This window comes from Symphodus melops (genome assembly GCF_947650265.1).
Source record: "Symphodus melops genome assembly, chromosome: 7".
NCBI lineage: Eukaryota > Metazoa > Chordata > Actinopteri > Labriformes > Labridae > Symphodus > Symphodus melops.
This window is the reverse complement of record NC_136697.1, coordinates 17503707-17515905: the sequence shown is the minus strand read 5'-3', so window position 1 is coordinate 17515905 and position 12199 is coordinate 17503707. Positions and strand designations below refer to the sequence as shown.

At 40.1% G+C, this 12199-nt stretch overlaps 1 protein-coding gene across 1 annotated transcript; it reads right to left on the bottom strand.

The window, feature by feature from the left end:
- Positions 1-518: 518 nt before the first annotated feature.
- On the bottom strand, positions 519-9044 carry LOC306826217 (tetratricopeptide repeat protein 39C-like). Its single transcript, XM_079347404.1, has 14 exons — positions 8548-9044; positions 6038-6086; positions 5168-5296; positions 4965-5079; positions 4438-4834; positions 3829-3997; positions 3625-3718; positions 3438-3545; positions 3239-3348; positions 3025-3148; positions 2843-2940; positions 2596-2700; positions 2456-2494; positions 519-1287 (listed from the first exon to the last, which is right to left on the bottom strand). Exons 1-14 carry the CDS (start codon positions 8700-8702, stop codon positions 1198-1200), a joined length of 1782 nt encoding a protein of 593 aa, XP_079203530.1. The 5' UTR covers positions 8703-9044; the 3' UTR covers positions 519-1197.
- Positions 9045-12199: the final 3155 nt, after the last annotated feature.

The following is a 12199-nucleotide window of genomic DNA, read 5'->3' as shown; positions in this document are numbered from 1 at the left end:
TCAAACGTGTCTCTGTCCTCTCAACTCTTGGATTCACAACCAAAATATACCGACCTGTGTTTGAGCCTTTGATTCAGGGGGAATAAAAATCTACCGGTTGTATAGTTATGACCGTTGTTTCAACCGGCCATCACAATGGCGGATTATTTCAACGTTTTACGACTAAAACTAGTGCTATCCAAAACTGCCCTGCGATAAATCCTCTTCACTTAGGGAAAATGTGACCTTTTTGTCAACAGTTTGAAAAGAATGTTTTTGAGGCTGAGCCGTATAACAGGACATGTTTCTTCATCTCGACCACTGAGGACAAACTTCTGCAGTAGATATCCTTGGACGCTGGTGTGTGTGTAGGTGTGTGCGTGTGCGTGCGTGTGTGTGTGTGTGTGTGTGTGTAGCTACTGTGGATTTGTTGACTGCTGAAACCGTTTGTACTAAACTATGTTATGTATGTTTATTTTATCGTGAAGGTCTATCAAACATGGCACCTAATGTCATCAAGTGCAGTAAATAAAACGATATTCTCATTTCCAGCATTTATTTTATTACCGTACCTTTCAACAAACAATAGAAAAGAAACAAGTTGATAGCGAGGAGCAGCACTGTGCTTCTTGGCTACTGTACAGTGGTACAAGATGATGTCATGACTACTAAAACTTGTGCAAGTGCACATTCACACTGAAACAATTCTGCTTAAACATAGAGAAACAAATCAAGGTCTGGTAACGCTTATGGATAAGCAAAGCCTCTACTACAAATATATTTTAAAAAACACTGAGATGGTCTGAACATCAGCTTCTTAACATCACAAGCCGAGCTGCTTCTTCAGTTAAAGCTGATTTGTGCCATTTTCTACTTCACATGTATAATTGTCCCTCTGTAGAAGCAATGGGACTGATGCTTTCCAACTTACATTTATAGATTTCATCCGAGTGAGCTGGCACCTAGTTTTGAACTGAACCATGTAAACAATAAGAAGACCCATTCACTTATTTAGAGTGCAGTGCCGTCAAAGAAAACAAGACGGATCTCTTGTAAAGAACCTCCTGGAGAACATTTACAGTACATATTGCACACATTCTCAGAAGATGCCTTGGCTCAGAAACTGAAAATAAATTAAAAGAAATGAAACAGTGTAACTTTAGTGCCCTGATTGGTGTTGTGGCTTTTTGAAAGACTGTGTGAGGTGCAGATAAAATGTCAAGGCTGGGCTGCAGCCCTCATGGAGGCGAGAGCTGAATGAATTCGAACATGGAGCCTGTTCTCAAAGTCATAGCCAGCGTAGTCCTCCTGCGAAATCCATGAAAAGAGACAAAATAAATACAAGATTTGCTGCTGTGACAGTCGGACCAATCCATGCACTCTGAACATTAAAGAAGCAGAGATCCCCCTGCTCCGCTCCTCCTGAGCTCCCATCTCTACTGCATTATGTTCAGGCATGCAGGGTTGGCTCTAACAGTAAGAGAGGCAGAGGGAGACCCAAGCAGCATCAACTGACAATCATTCACTAGCACAGTCAATACTGCTGCACAGCTCAGTTTGGGTGAGGCTGCACCACAGTTTACTGCACACGTGGAGACACGACCTTACTATTCAGCCTTTTGGAACTGCCTCCCTTAAAGATAGGTTATTAAAATAAAGGGTGTCAAACGCACTTGAGGGAAGGGTTTAGAGCACTCTGTTAACTCAGTGTGGATGGGATGTTGCCAACTATGCTCTCTGATTTCATAATGAGGCCGGACAATCCCTGAAGAGAACATCCATGTTAAGCTCAATATGGGGACACATAACAGGGAAGGTCTTAATCGTTGCAAAGGAGAAAATAGATATCAAGGGTGTTTGTCCTTGTGAATCATCAAGGTCATTGAGATTGGTCTCTTTTTAGGGTTGATGTGTTATGCTGTCAGGGTAGCTAAACACGTACTACCTCAGGGACCGTTTTCCTCGTCCAGCTCGTTATGATGTTGTGTCTAAACTCTGCGGAAGTTTGGAGACTATTTTTTCAGACGACATTTTAAAAACTACATCCAAAGCCTACAGATGAACTTTAATGGCTACACACCTTTGCTTGTGGCATTACAAAATCAGTCCCCCTTTCTCAAGCTATTTTGGATACACTGTCCTTTGGTTGGCTCGTGAGGGAACGCAAACAAACAACAAACTACAGACTTCTACAACACCTTGTTTAAAAACTTTGAAGAGAAAAAAAAAAAAATAAAGAGGCAGAGATAAGACCAAATCACTTTAGCTGTGTGACTAGCAGAATAGGTTACTCTTTGATGAGGTATTATTTTGTGTCATATATATTTGCTTAGATTAAAACAAATGGGAAGTCTGTTAAAATGACAGAACTTGCTACCGACTACTGTCAGCAGGGCGAAGCAATTGAAGCACGAACAAAAGCATCAGTATAAAGCACAAAATGAAAGTGTAAAGCAAACAGAGAAAGTCACTGTACCTTGGCCTGAAGCATAAGCATCCTGCCCTTCCCTGAAGACTGAAAAAGAGACAGATTTATATATTGACAATGTGACTTCTCAGCCAACTTAGATAAAGGACTCTCTCTTTCAGTCACACTTAACCAAGAAAGAAATGTACCTCTGGGTTGTTCAGCAGCACACAGCCCAGCTCATAGCAGGAGTAGGGCTGAACATATGAGTTGCTGAGACGGCCCACTTCATCCCTTGCAGCGAGATGAAAATACTGAAACAAACAGAGGAGGCTATTGTCGGTAACATCAGAATAACACCACATCTTTATTGCCGTTGAACTGAACCAATTGATGCGATGCGTTTGCCTCACATGTTTTGAGCACACTGAGGTAATGAATTCATTGTTAGGGTACCTGAATGGCATCTTTGGTTTTATGCAGACATTTGTGAATAGCACCAAGGAGCAGGTGTTTTAGGCCTGCGCTCGAAGCATCGTCAATCCCCTGCAGGACTACAAAGTTCAAAGATGCACTTCATGAAACAACAACTAAACAGCGTGCACTAAAAGTGATTTCAAACAATAAAAGTCAAGTACCTTGCGTCATTAACTCCAGCTTGGCAGTGGAGCAGTTCGGCAGAGCTTTCCACAGGTAAAGAATCTCGATCACAGATAGGATGCAGAGCTCTTTGGACAGACTGGGACACCTCAGCTTCTCAGCCTGATCAAACGTTTGGACACATACTTCACTGAATTATGTTGACTTTGCACTAATAGTTGGCAACACAACATCAGCTGGACACGTACTCACCCTTTTCATGGAAAACAGCTCGATCTGATTGTTCTTGCGCTTGAAAAGTTTTTGAACATCTTTAAACACAGAAGCCGCTCCCTCCAGTTCACCCGTGGCTCCTTGGCACACTTTGAAAACAAACCAAAATGATTGGTAAGGATTAAAAAGCAGTAAGAAGAAGAGTCTTGAAAAGTCTTATTCATTTGTTCTGTTCCACCTCCTGTCAAGTAGGCGTAGTAGCACTGAGACCAGCGAGACTCTGTCTTCAGGCGCTCAAAGGCCCTGTAGGCTTCTCTGTAGTTCAGCTCAATCATGCTGCACCAACCTGAAACGTTTAACATTCACATATTAGGATTCAGACAAGTCCTGAGCAAGGAAGTTTGAAATCTGAAAGGTATGAGTACCTATTTCATATAGACACACGTGCTGAATCTCCCTCTGTTCAGAGGCCAGTTCTAAGGCATCGCGGAAAGACGTCAAGGCACTGCTGATCTGGCACTGGTAACGGGAAACATTGTGGTGTGAGCAACAGGCTTTTATGCGAAGTCAGAAGTCAAGGTAGGGATACCGTAACCAGGTCTTCTTTTTTTTATTAGTCAGAGGTTTACCTCGAGGCGTTGGACTCTCCCTTTGAAAAACATGAAGAGAGAGGAGTTTGGATAGATTGCTTCCCTCTGTCGAAGGATGGATTTGGCTTCCATCAGGCCTTCCTGTGTGTCTGCGCCATCCAGAGCAAAGAAGGGCTGCACTACCGTGTGGTACCACAAGAGGGCCAGGCTGCAACGGAGACACAGAGACTGTAGGTAGTATGCCAGATTTAAAAAAAAAATACTATTTTAGAAACAGGAAACTCTTTGTAGCACAACCCTTTAACCCTTTTTTTTTTTTTTTAATAAATGTTTACGGTCAGGAATAGTATATTGCCTTGTTTATATTTGTTCAATAATCTGTCAATTCCTGAAGTCTGTTCGACATATTGATCGCTGTACAACAAAGTATAAAGATCTTATTAATAATAGATCAGGTACAGCAGGGTGTAAAGCAGCATGAAACACAGCAACATTTCATCTCTCAGTACAAAACCATCATTCCTCAGTCCTTCTATAAAAGATTAGCCCACAGAGCGCCAATCTTTACTATGACTTCTCTGTGTAAATACCGTTTTGTTTTGTACAGCGAGAATACAGAAACACAGACGTAGTCACTCACATACTCACGTAGCTAAGGGGGCCTTCATGTCCTTACTTTCACTGGCGTACATGAGTGCTGAGAGGCCTTGAAGACGGTCGCCGGGGAAACCCAGCAGGTTGACAATCTTCAGCAGGTGTGGCGGCACCATCGAGATGCAGAGGTGGAAGAGGCCGTAACCGAAGCTGACCGAACCTTTAAGGCGGTCCAGAGCCTCGGGGCTGATGCCGTCCGGCTTGTGAGACGGGCTTGGCCCGGGGGAGGAGGAGCGGCTGTGGGAGGACGGGTCAGAGGAGGATGTGAGAGAAGAAGGAGGCTGCTCAGACGCTCTTCTTCTGCTGCCCTCCTGCAGATGCGTTATGTCGCTGTAACATTTGTTGTACATCTTCCAGGCTTTACGGAGGATCCAGCCCCCTTTGATGTAGGCTGTCAGGAGAAAGCGATGAAGTCAGCGAAACATGCAAAGATCTTCACGTCTTTATGTTCAATATTTTTATTCCCGCTGATTAATGTGCATTACGCGTAGGTAAACAACGAGTACTTAAGGCTCTCTTACACGACAGCTCTTGTTTGATGAAAGACAGCACGGCTAAGTAAACCTGGCAGTCCGCAATGATGATCTGCCTCTGGAGTCGATCCACTGCAGCCAACCCTGACCTCTGAGAGTCCATCTGCCCACACAAACACCTCATACTTCAGAACAAATGTCGACAAAAGCACACAATGTTGCCGAACTAAATCATGTAAAAAGTTACTCACACTCCTTTTGATTTTGTTTTTAATGGTTTCAATGACGCCTGTGTTTTCACTCTCACACAGTCGCTCTGTAGCTTTGAGGTCTTCGAAGGCCAACTGCATTTTCTCCTCCTCAAACGTCATCATGGCGTTCTACATAACAAAAAAAGGTAGCGGGATAATTAATTCAGTCATCATTTTCAATGTCAGAAAAAGACAATGTTCCCTCAAGGTGGAGGATCTCCCAGTTTCTTTGGGGGTTTCTCTTTGTGTGTTAAGACATGATGCTTTGACTTTTTTTTTATGTGATTTCAAGTTTTTAATCAAATTACGGTAATCTAACAGGAAGTGACTGAATTATTCATCTTTAGCTTTCTTTTCCCTTCAGAGGGCTGATCTCACAATTCCTACTCATGTCATATCAATCTACAACTATATAGAATTAGGACTATTGCCCTTTAGTTATCATCATTTGTTTTACAATCCTGTTTACATTGTCCAAAAAATGATGAAAATGATGCTGATGTTTTTTGACTGATTCTTTGCCCTCCCGACATGCTTTGGGTCTTTGAGTTGAGAGGTTTACGTCTCTTTTTTTGACACTTTGCTCTTTTTCTAATTAGTTTAAATCCACTTCTTAAAAAAAAAAAACACTCACTCATCCAAAAAAATGTAGTGTTAAAAAAATATTCAATGCAAACTAATGACAATTCTAAAAGACATGTCGTCAGTTGACATAATGACAGAAAAAAAAAACTGCTCTTCCCACTGAGCACATGGGAAATTCCTCAAACCTAATTAAGAAACTGAAATAGGTTTTAAAGTGGAACACTGAACTGCTGATAAAGCAGACAGTAGCATGATTCAGAGGGCAGGTTTCTCCTTTTGACTTACCAGGAAACTCACAAAACTGGCCCCGAAACTCATTAGAGGACTGTGATTCCTGAAAGACAAGAGGAGAAGTGACGTGTCTGTCAGAGGAAGGCTCTGTACACAGGTGACAGATCTACAGGGCTGTAAAGCATGTTTTATTCAATAACAGCTGGACTGACTGACTTTGACTTTGAAGTTGAGGCCCGACATGACAGTCACACTGAAGCGAGTTCACTCTGAGGCAACATTAATATTGATATGGAATTAATGGTTAAAGAATGATGTAACACAAAATGCAAACTTGGAAATAAAATACAGTCACAAGCTCATTGCCAGTTGATGTATATATGTCTTCACTCCCTTTCATTGTTTTTATTGCTGATGCGATCACAGCACGATGACACCTAGAGCTGAACTCAATTAGTGAAGGAGGTGACATTTAAGGGCACACCAGGGGTCAGGACACATACTGGTTTGCCCTTCTGTGGCATCAACATTCATGATGAAAGAGAAACCTTCCTGAAGATAATCAACCCCATCACCAGGGTTGAAGGACGTTTAGAGAAGCTGAACGTGGTCTCAGGACAGACAGTGTGGCTGGAGCAGGACGCACTAAACCTTTGAAGAGCGACAACATCTCCTTGTTTCTGTCTACTTTCTAACTAGAAGAGCAAACTGTCTTTTGTCCTCCATGTTCAATTTGAGAAACACTACTTTAAAAAGTTTGAGGAGTTCACAAAGAAAAGATAGTTTATTTACCCAATGAAGCCCTTATCACCTCAGATGTGGGTTTGGATGAAGGATGTGTGAATTCAACATTAACACATTTAATACCATTTAAAATGAGCGTCTTGGTTCAACAGAAGCCTGGACCCAACATCAAATAAATATTACTGCGTGGTTGTGAGAGAAGAAACCGGCTCGGCCAAGATGACAAGTTCAACACTAACCTGCTCAAAGTCACTGACAGCAACTGGCATGACAGGAATGCTAACTGGCTAACTTGGATGGTTCCTTGTTGAAACATTAGCATATTTACATGGATGATTGTGAAAGTTCAACGACTGGTTGGTTAATAAATACAAGTCACTTAACAATTTATCTCAAACTATTTGATTGTTCATTAAATGATGTGCAAACAAAAACACATAGAAAGGGATGATCAATGTATACTGTATCATATGTCATATTAAAGTGAAAAGATGCTGGTTTAGGACTGACAAAAATATATTAAAGGGGACATATTATACCCTTTTTTGACCTTTTCAAACAGACCTCTTTGGTCTAAATGAAACATCTGTGCTGAGCTTTGGTCAAAATATAACATGAATCAAGCAGCAGAGGAGGTTTGTGACCCTGTAGAAACCACTCTCTCAGAACGCTCTGTTTTGGTGTGTGTGTCTCTTTAAATACAATGACCCCCTGAGTTTTCATGGTAGACATAGCTCCTCAGAAGAAACAATAAACGTGGCGGACCTGCGCAAAAGTTTTGCTCTAGGATGGAGGTAGAGTCCATGGGTGGAGATATCAGGAGAGGGAGGGTATTTTTCTGACCACAATCCAACTTGGTGTGATGTCACAAGCTGAGAAAATTTGAAACAGAACATTTTTCTCTGTGTGGTAAGACTTAAGCAGACCACAAACAAAGGACTAGGTGATTTATTTCACATTTTGTGGGTCAATAGACACTCAGGTTACCCAAATAAATGTTCAAAAACACTGTCATAACATGTCCCCTTTAACAAACTGGGGCAGTTGTTTTCTACTGTTTTCAGAAATGTTTTAACCAGTTATTCAACTTATGGATTCATAACTGACAAGCTATCTATCATGGAGTAATCCTGATATGCAGCGTAGGCCAATAGTTAGAATACAGGCCAATACATTGCTGTGCTAGAGCAGCTGTCAGCAAACTTCTTCAGCCTGGCTTCTTTAGGAATATTTTCATTCCACCCCAACAATCAACAAACACAACAACATCAATTTATAAACACAGTACTCGCAAAAAAAAAAAGGTATATCTCAAACATTTGGCTGCAGAAAGTGCAGAGCAACAACTACAGTATGCAATAACAAAAATGAAAAAAATGAAAAAGCCAATAATTAAGAGTGATACTGTAACGTGAAACTTCACAGTTTGTGACTTTATGTGTAGATTCATTTTCCTCACATCTTACTGGGAGTGCACTCACAAAATGGGCTATGGTTTGATAGCATTAAAAAAAAATATATATATATATTTTTAAAAAGTGTGCATATCCTGTCTGGTCGTGTCGGAGTCCCACGCCCCACTCGTAGTAATCAAACTAAATTCCTCCTGCTGCTTGTGACCGGATCATAAGCTCCTACAAAGGAGCGTGACGAGGATGTAGTTATGCTTTGTTAAGGCATCACAGACAGTGGTTTGGCTTTGACTCGTGCTGGTTGACCAAGGTAAAGATCGTTACACCTGTCACAACAACAACAAAAAAAGACACCCTCACAGCTCATCTCAGCGTCCATCACTACCACGTGAACAGACTCTCACAGACCTGTACGTCCTGAAGAGCTCATCGCTCTCCTTGAATCCGTTGTTGAGGAGCATATTGATTCCCTTCAGTGCCAGCTCCGTATCGTTGATACGGTCCGTCTTCTCCTCTTTCCGGCTCCCAGGGGCTGCTGCTGCTGCTTCTGTCTGATCCGCCATTGAGACACCCCAAACCGGCTAAGAGAGACCAAGAGAGGTCGGAGGAGGAGAGAGGCGCAGCAGAAGAAGAAGAAGGGGAAGTGCGATGTGTCTCTATCTAGAGTTTACTTTAAAGGGCGATAGTCGCAGTCAGTGGCGCAGTTTTGAGCCGACGCAGTCAAATTCATTATTTAATAATATAAACAGCAGGTTGGAAAGACTAAGCACTAACAACTTGTGTGTCTAAGCTGGTTGTTTATCCAGAGGTTGTGCGCTGTTCCGTATTCTACCGCCTGACCGCAGACAGGAAACGTGCTGCATTTGAGGGCAATCGGAAATATCACTTTCCTTTTTTTAGACTACCCAATCAAAGAGAGACGGGCGTTACATCAATAAACGAGCTGCCATAGTTTGAAATGCATGGGGGGGGGGGGGGGGGGGGCACAATTATTATCAGCCAGTACACATATTTTCCGCGCAGCACGCAAACATCACGTTAAACATAACCAACAGCAATATGAGCTGATTGAAATGATTCTGTAGTCATGTACATTTAACTTAATAAATCTGATCAAATGTATTCAATATAAATGCGTCCTTGATTCTGTGGCAATTATTTAAGTAACTTTCAAACAAAAATGTTTAAGATAGTATCTGATTATTTTGGTTGCATTAAATATAATGTTTATGTTTATGTAATTCTAAATTAAGAGAATTTTTAATGAATCCAATGAAATAGAATTAGCCAGTTTATAGTTGATGAGCACTTCCTGTTATTTTGCGCCTTTTTTCTGCTTTTGAATTCAGCAGCTATCGTCTGGTCACAACACATAAAGAAAGTGCAAACAATTTAACTCAACAATTTCTTTTGGTTGACAAAGGAGAGTTTTTTTATTTTATTATACTGTAATGTTAATGACACCTTGTGGGTGTATGCTGCACATAATATTTACAGTCTATAATGCTACATTACAAAACAAAATAAGCAAGCAAAGTAATCCAGAGAGACAAAGACACTGTTGAGGTAAATTATGCATGTTATGTTAACTAAAACTCTTGTTTTGCCATTATCAGTCCTTTTTCTTTCTTGCTGACCTGGGTCGAGCAGAGAAACTCTCAGCTGGGTGGCTCTTTGTATTACCTGTGATCAACCTGCAATAAACCAGCTTTTGACTTGATCTCATTTGGTCGCGATCTTCCTTTCAGATAAGACGACGCAGCCTAAAATTCTTTCAACTGGTGACCCCAATGTGATGTCTGATTGACATGACGAGTCTGAAGTTAGGACCATGTGCAGTGGAGTTGGCGGACTTCTCCACAGACGATTCAGGGGGCCCCCAACTAAAATGTGAGCAGAAAACCTTTTGATATAAGAATTTCCTTTATTGGATAATCAAAATAAAATTCCCCTCTCTCTCTTTCTCTCTCCCAATATCCGTATCCACGTCCTCTCTCTCTCGCTCATAATAAAGGCAGAAAAAGCCCGAAAAAATTATTTAAAAAAAGAGAGATTCTGTGAATATTAACTGTAAAAGGAGGACGGGGATTTTCATCTAAGCTGGCATATTTGTGACGGTCAGACCCAGAGTGGGGCGATGGCCCTTACAGCACAGTTAAGGATTTGTTGTTTTTCATGAAATGTGTTAAAGGGTGGCAGATTGACACACAAATGACAAGTTTTTGATGTGTATATTGACATCGTAGAGACTTCCCAGGGAAGACTCGAATTTGTGTAAATATCACACAGTCAGTGTCAATCATATTGGGAACAAAGGGTGGTAATAGGTAACTAGTGGGATATACATTGTTAATTAGAAATTAGGGTGTGGTCACTACGGTCCGAATTCAAAGCCGATCCGGAGGATCTAAGATTGGAGGGCCCGGACTCTCGAATTAGTTGAGAGCCTAGAAGCTTGGCCTTCACTCCTTGATTGGTAATGAATCATCAAACATATTGGTGAGACATTATTCTGACTGATTTGATTCACACATGTATGTATCTGTTTGAGCCTCACATAAATTAATAATGGCAGAAAAAGTGATTGAAAAGGGAGGATGGAAAGCCCAGCATGGTGGTGTTGGCATTGCTTACCATATGGCAATCATGGAAACAGGAGTTTGAAATGAAGACAGAGGAAAGGCAATTTTTATTTTTTGCTCGAAACTTTTAAAACTAAAAAGTAAAATGTTTGTCAATGTTTATACATATTTTTTAAGCATGTTTTTACACTGTTAAAAAAACAAACACATTTTAAGGTATATATTTTTTAAAGTTAAACAATTTTTGCACAGATAAAAAAAACAGCTAAATGACTTTAAATCTTTGTTTGTATTAAATATTTTGAAAGCAATGGTTACACTGTTACAAAATTAAAACACCCTTTGAAGCTATATATTTTTGAAAAATGTAAATTCAATTTTTGCATAGTTAAAACCCACAAGTAAAATGCACTTTCTAAAAACAATTTTTTTTTAACCGTTAAAAACAATCTTTCAATCTAGTGTTTGTTCAGTGTTTTGTCAACTGTTTGTCACAATGATTCAAGAGGAATGTTTACACTTTCAGACAACTTATTTTACGAGTTTCTTTTTAAGAGTTTAGATATTATGCCCAGTTGGAAAAGTGTGTATTCACAAGCACAAGTGAATACACACTTTTCCAACTGGGCATAATATCTAAACTCTTAAAACGAAACAAATAAAACATAAGTACGAAATATTTGTATTGGTTTTTTTATGGGTTTTTTTTTTGTTTTTTTCAGAATTTTCCTCTAAACCGAGAGAGGAAGAGAGGAAGAGGCGTGATGGGTGGTCAGGAGAGGTCACGCAAAAAAAAAATCTGTGTATGCATAAAAATATATGTATTTCTCCTTTTTTTTTCCAACACGTCTGCATTACTTTGTGGCACAGGAGTCGAGACTCGAGCAGTTCACACAGGAGCAAAGAACTAAAACAGAGTCCTTCCACATGACAATCTGGTCCCAGGATTTTTTTTAAAGGTCTAATGAAGCTTAGCTCGCAGTGACAATGCATCTACGACACATTTTCTTAACTAAATGTTTTGATCCAAATTTCTGAAGAAAATGTGTTTGTTTTGTTTGCTCAGTCATAAAATCAATCAATTTATGAAGAAGAAGATCCTCTTCCCCATACTACATAGTGCACTTCTAGGACATAAAATGTAATATTAGAATGAAAAATAGCTTTCTTTATTACATCTGTGTGTTTAATAACTACATTTTCAGTATTACTGCAAGAACTATTGATATTCGCCCTTATGTTCCAATATTAACAGCGACAAAGCCAGTCCGTCTCTATCATCTCAGATGTTTTAATGTTTGGTAAGGGTCAGTTATTTAAAACATTTTTAAGAATTTGAGAAAATTTAAGAAATTGCATTTATAGGCACACTTTACATAGTTTAAAGCATATTCTAAGCTATTTACTACTCATGTTGACATTGCCCTTACAAATAACACTAACTTTATTTCAATCGTTTACAAGTTTGTATTGCCTAT

What these genes read in the sequence shown, in the direction of transcription:
- LOC306826217 (XM_079347404.1), bottom strand. Translation starts at nt 8,702, where the DNA reads ATGGCGGATCAGACAGAAGCAGCAGCAGCAGCCCCTGGGAGCCGGAAA. An exon ending in CCAGTTTTGTGAGTTTCCTG is followed by an intron (nt 5,297 to 6,037) that starts GTAAGTCAAAAG and finishes TTTGTTATGTAG; the next exon opens with AACGCCATGATGACGTTTGA. An exon ending in CATCAAACAAGAGCTGTCGT is followed by an intron (nt 4,835 to 4,964) that starts GTAAGAGAGCCT and finishes TTCTCCTGACAG; the next exon opens with CCTACATCAAAGGGGGCTGG.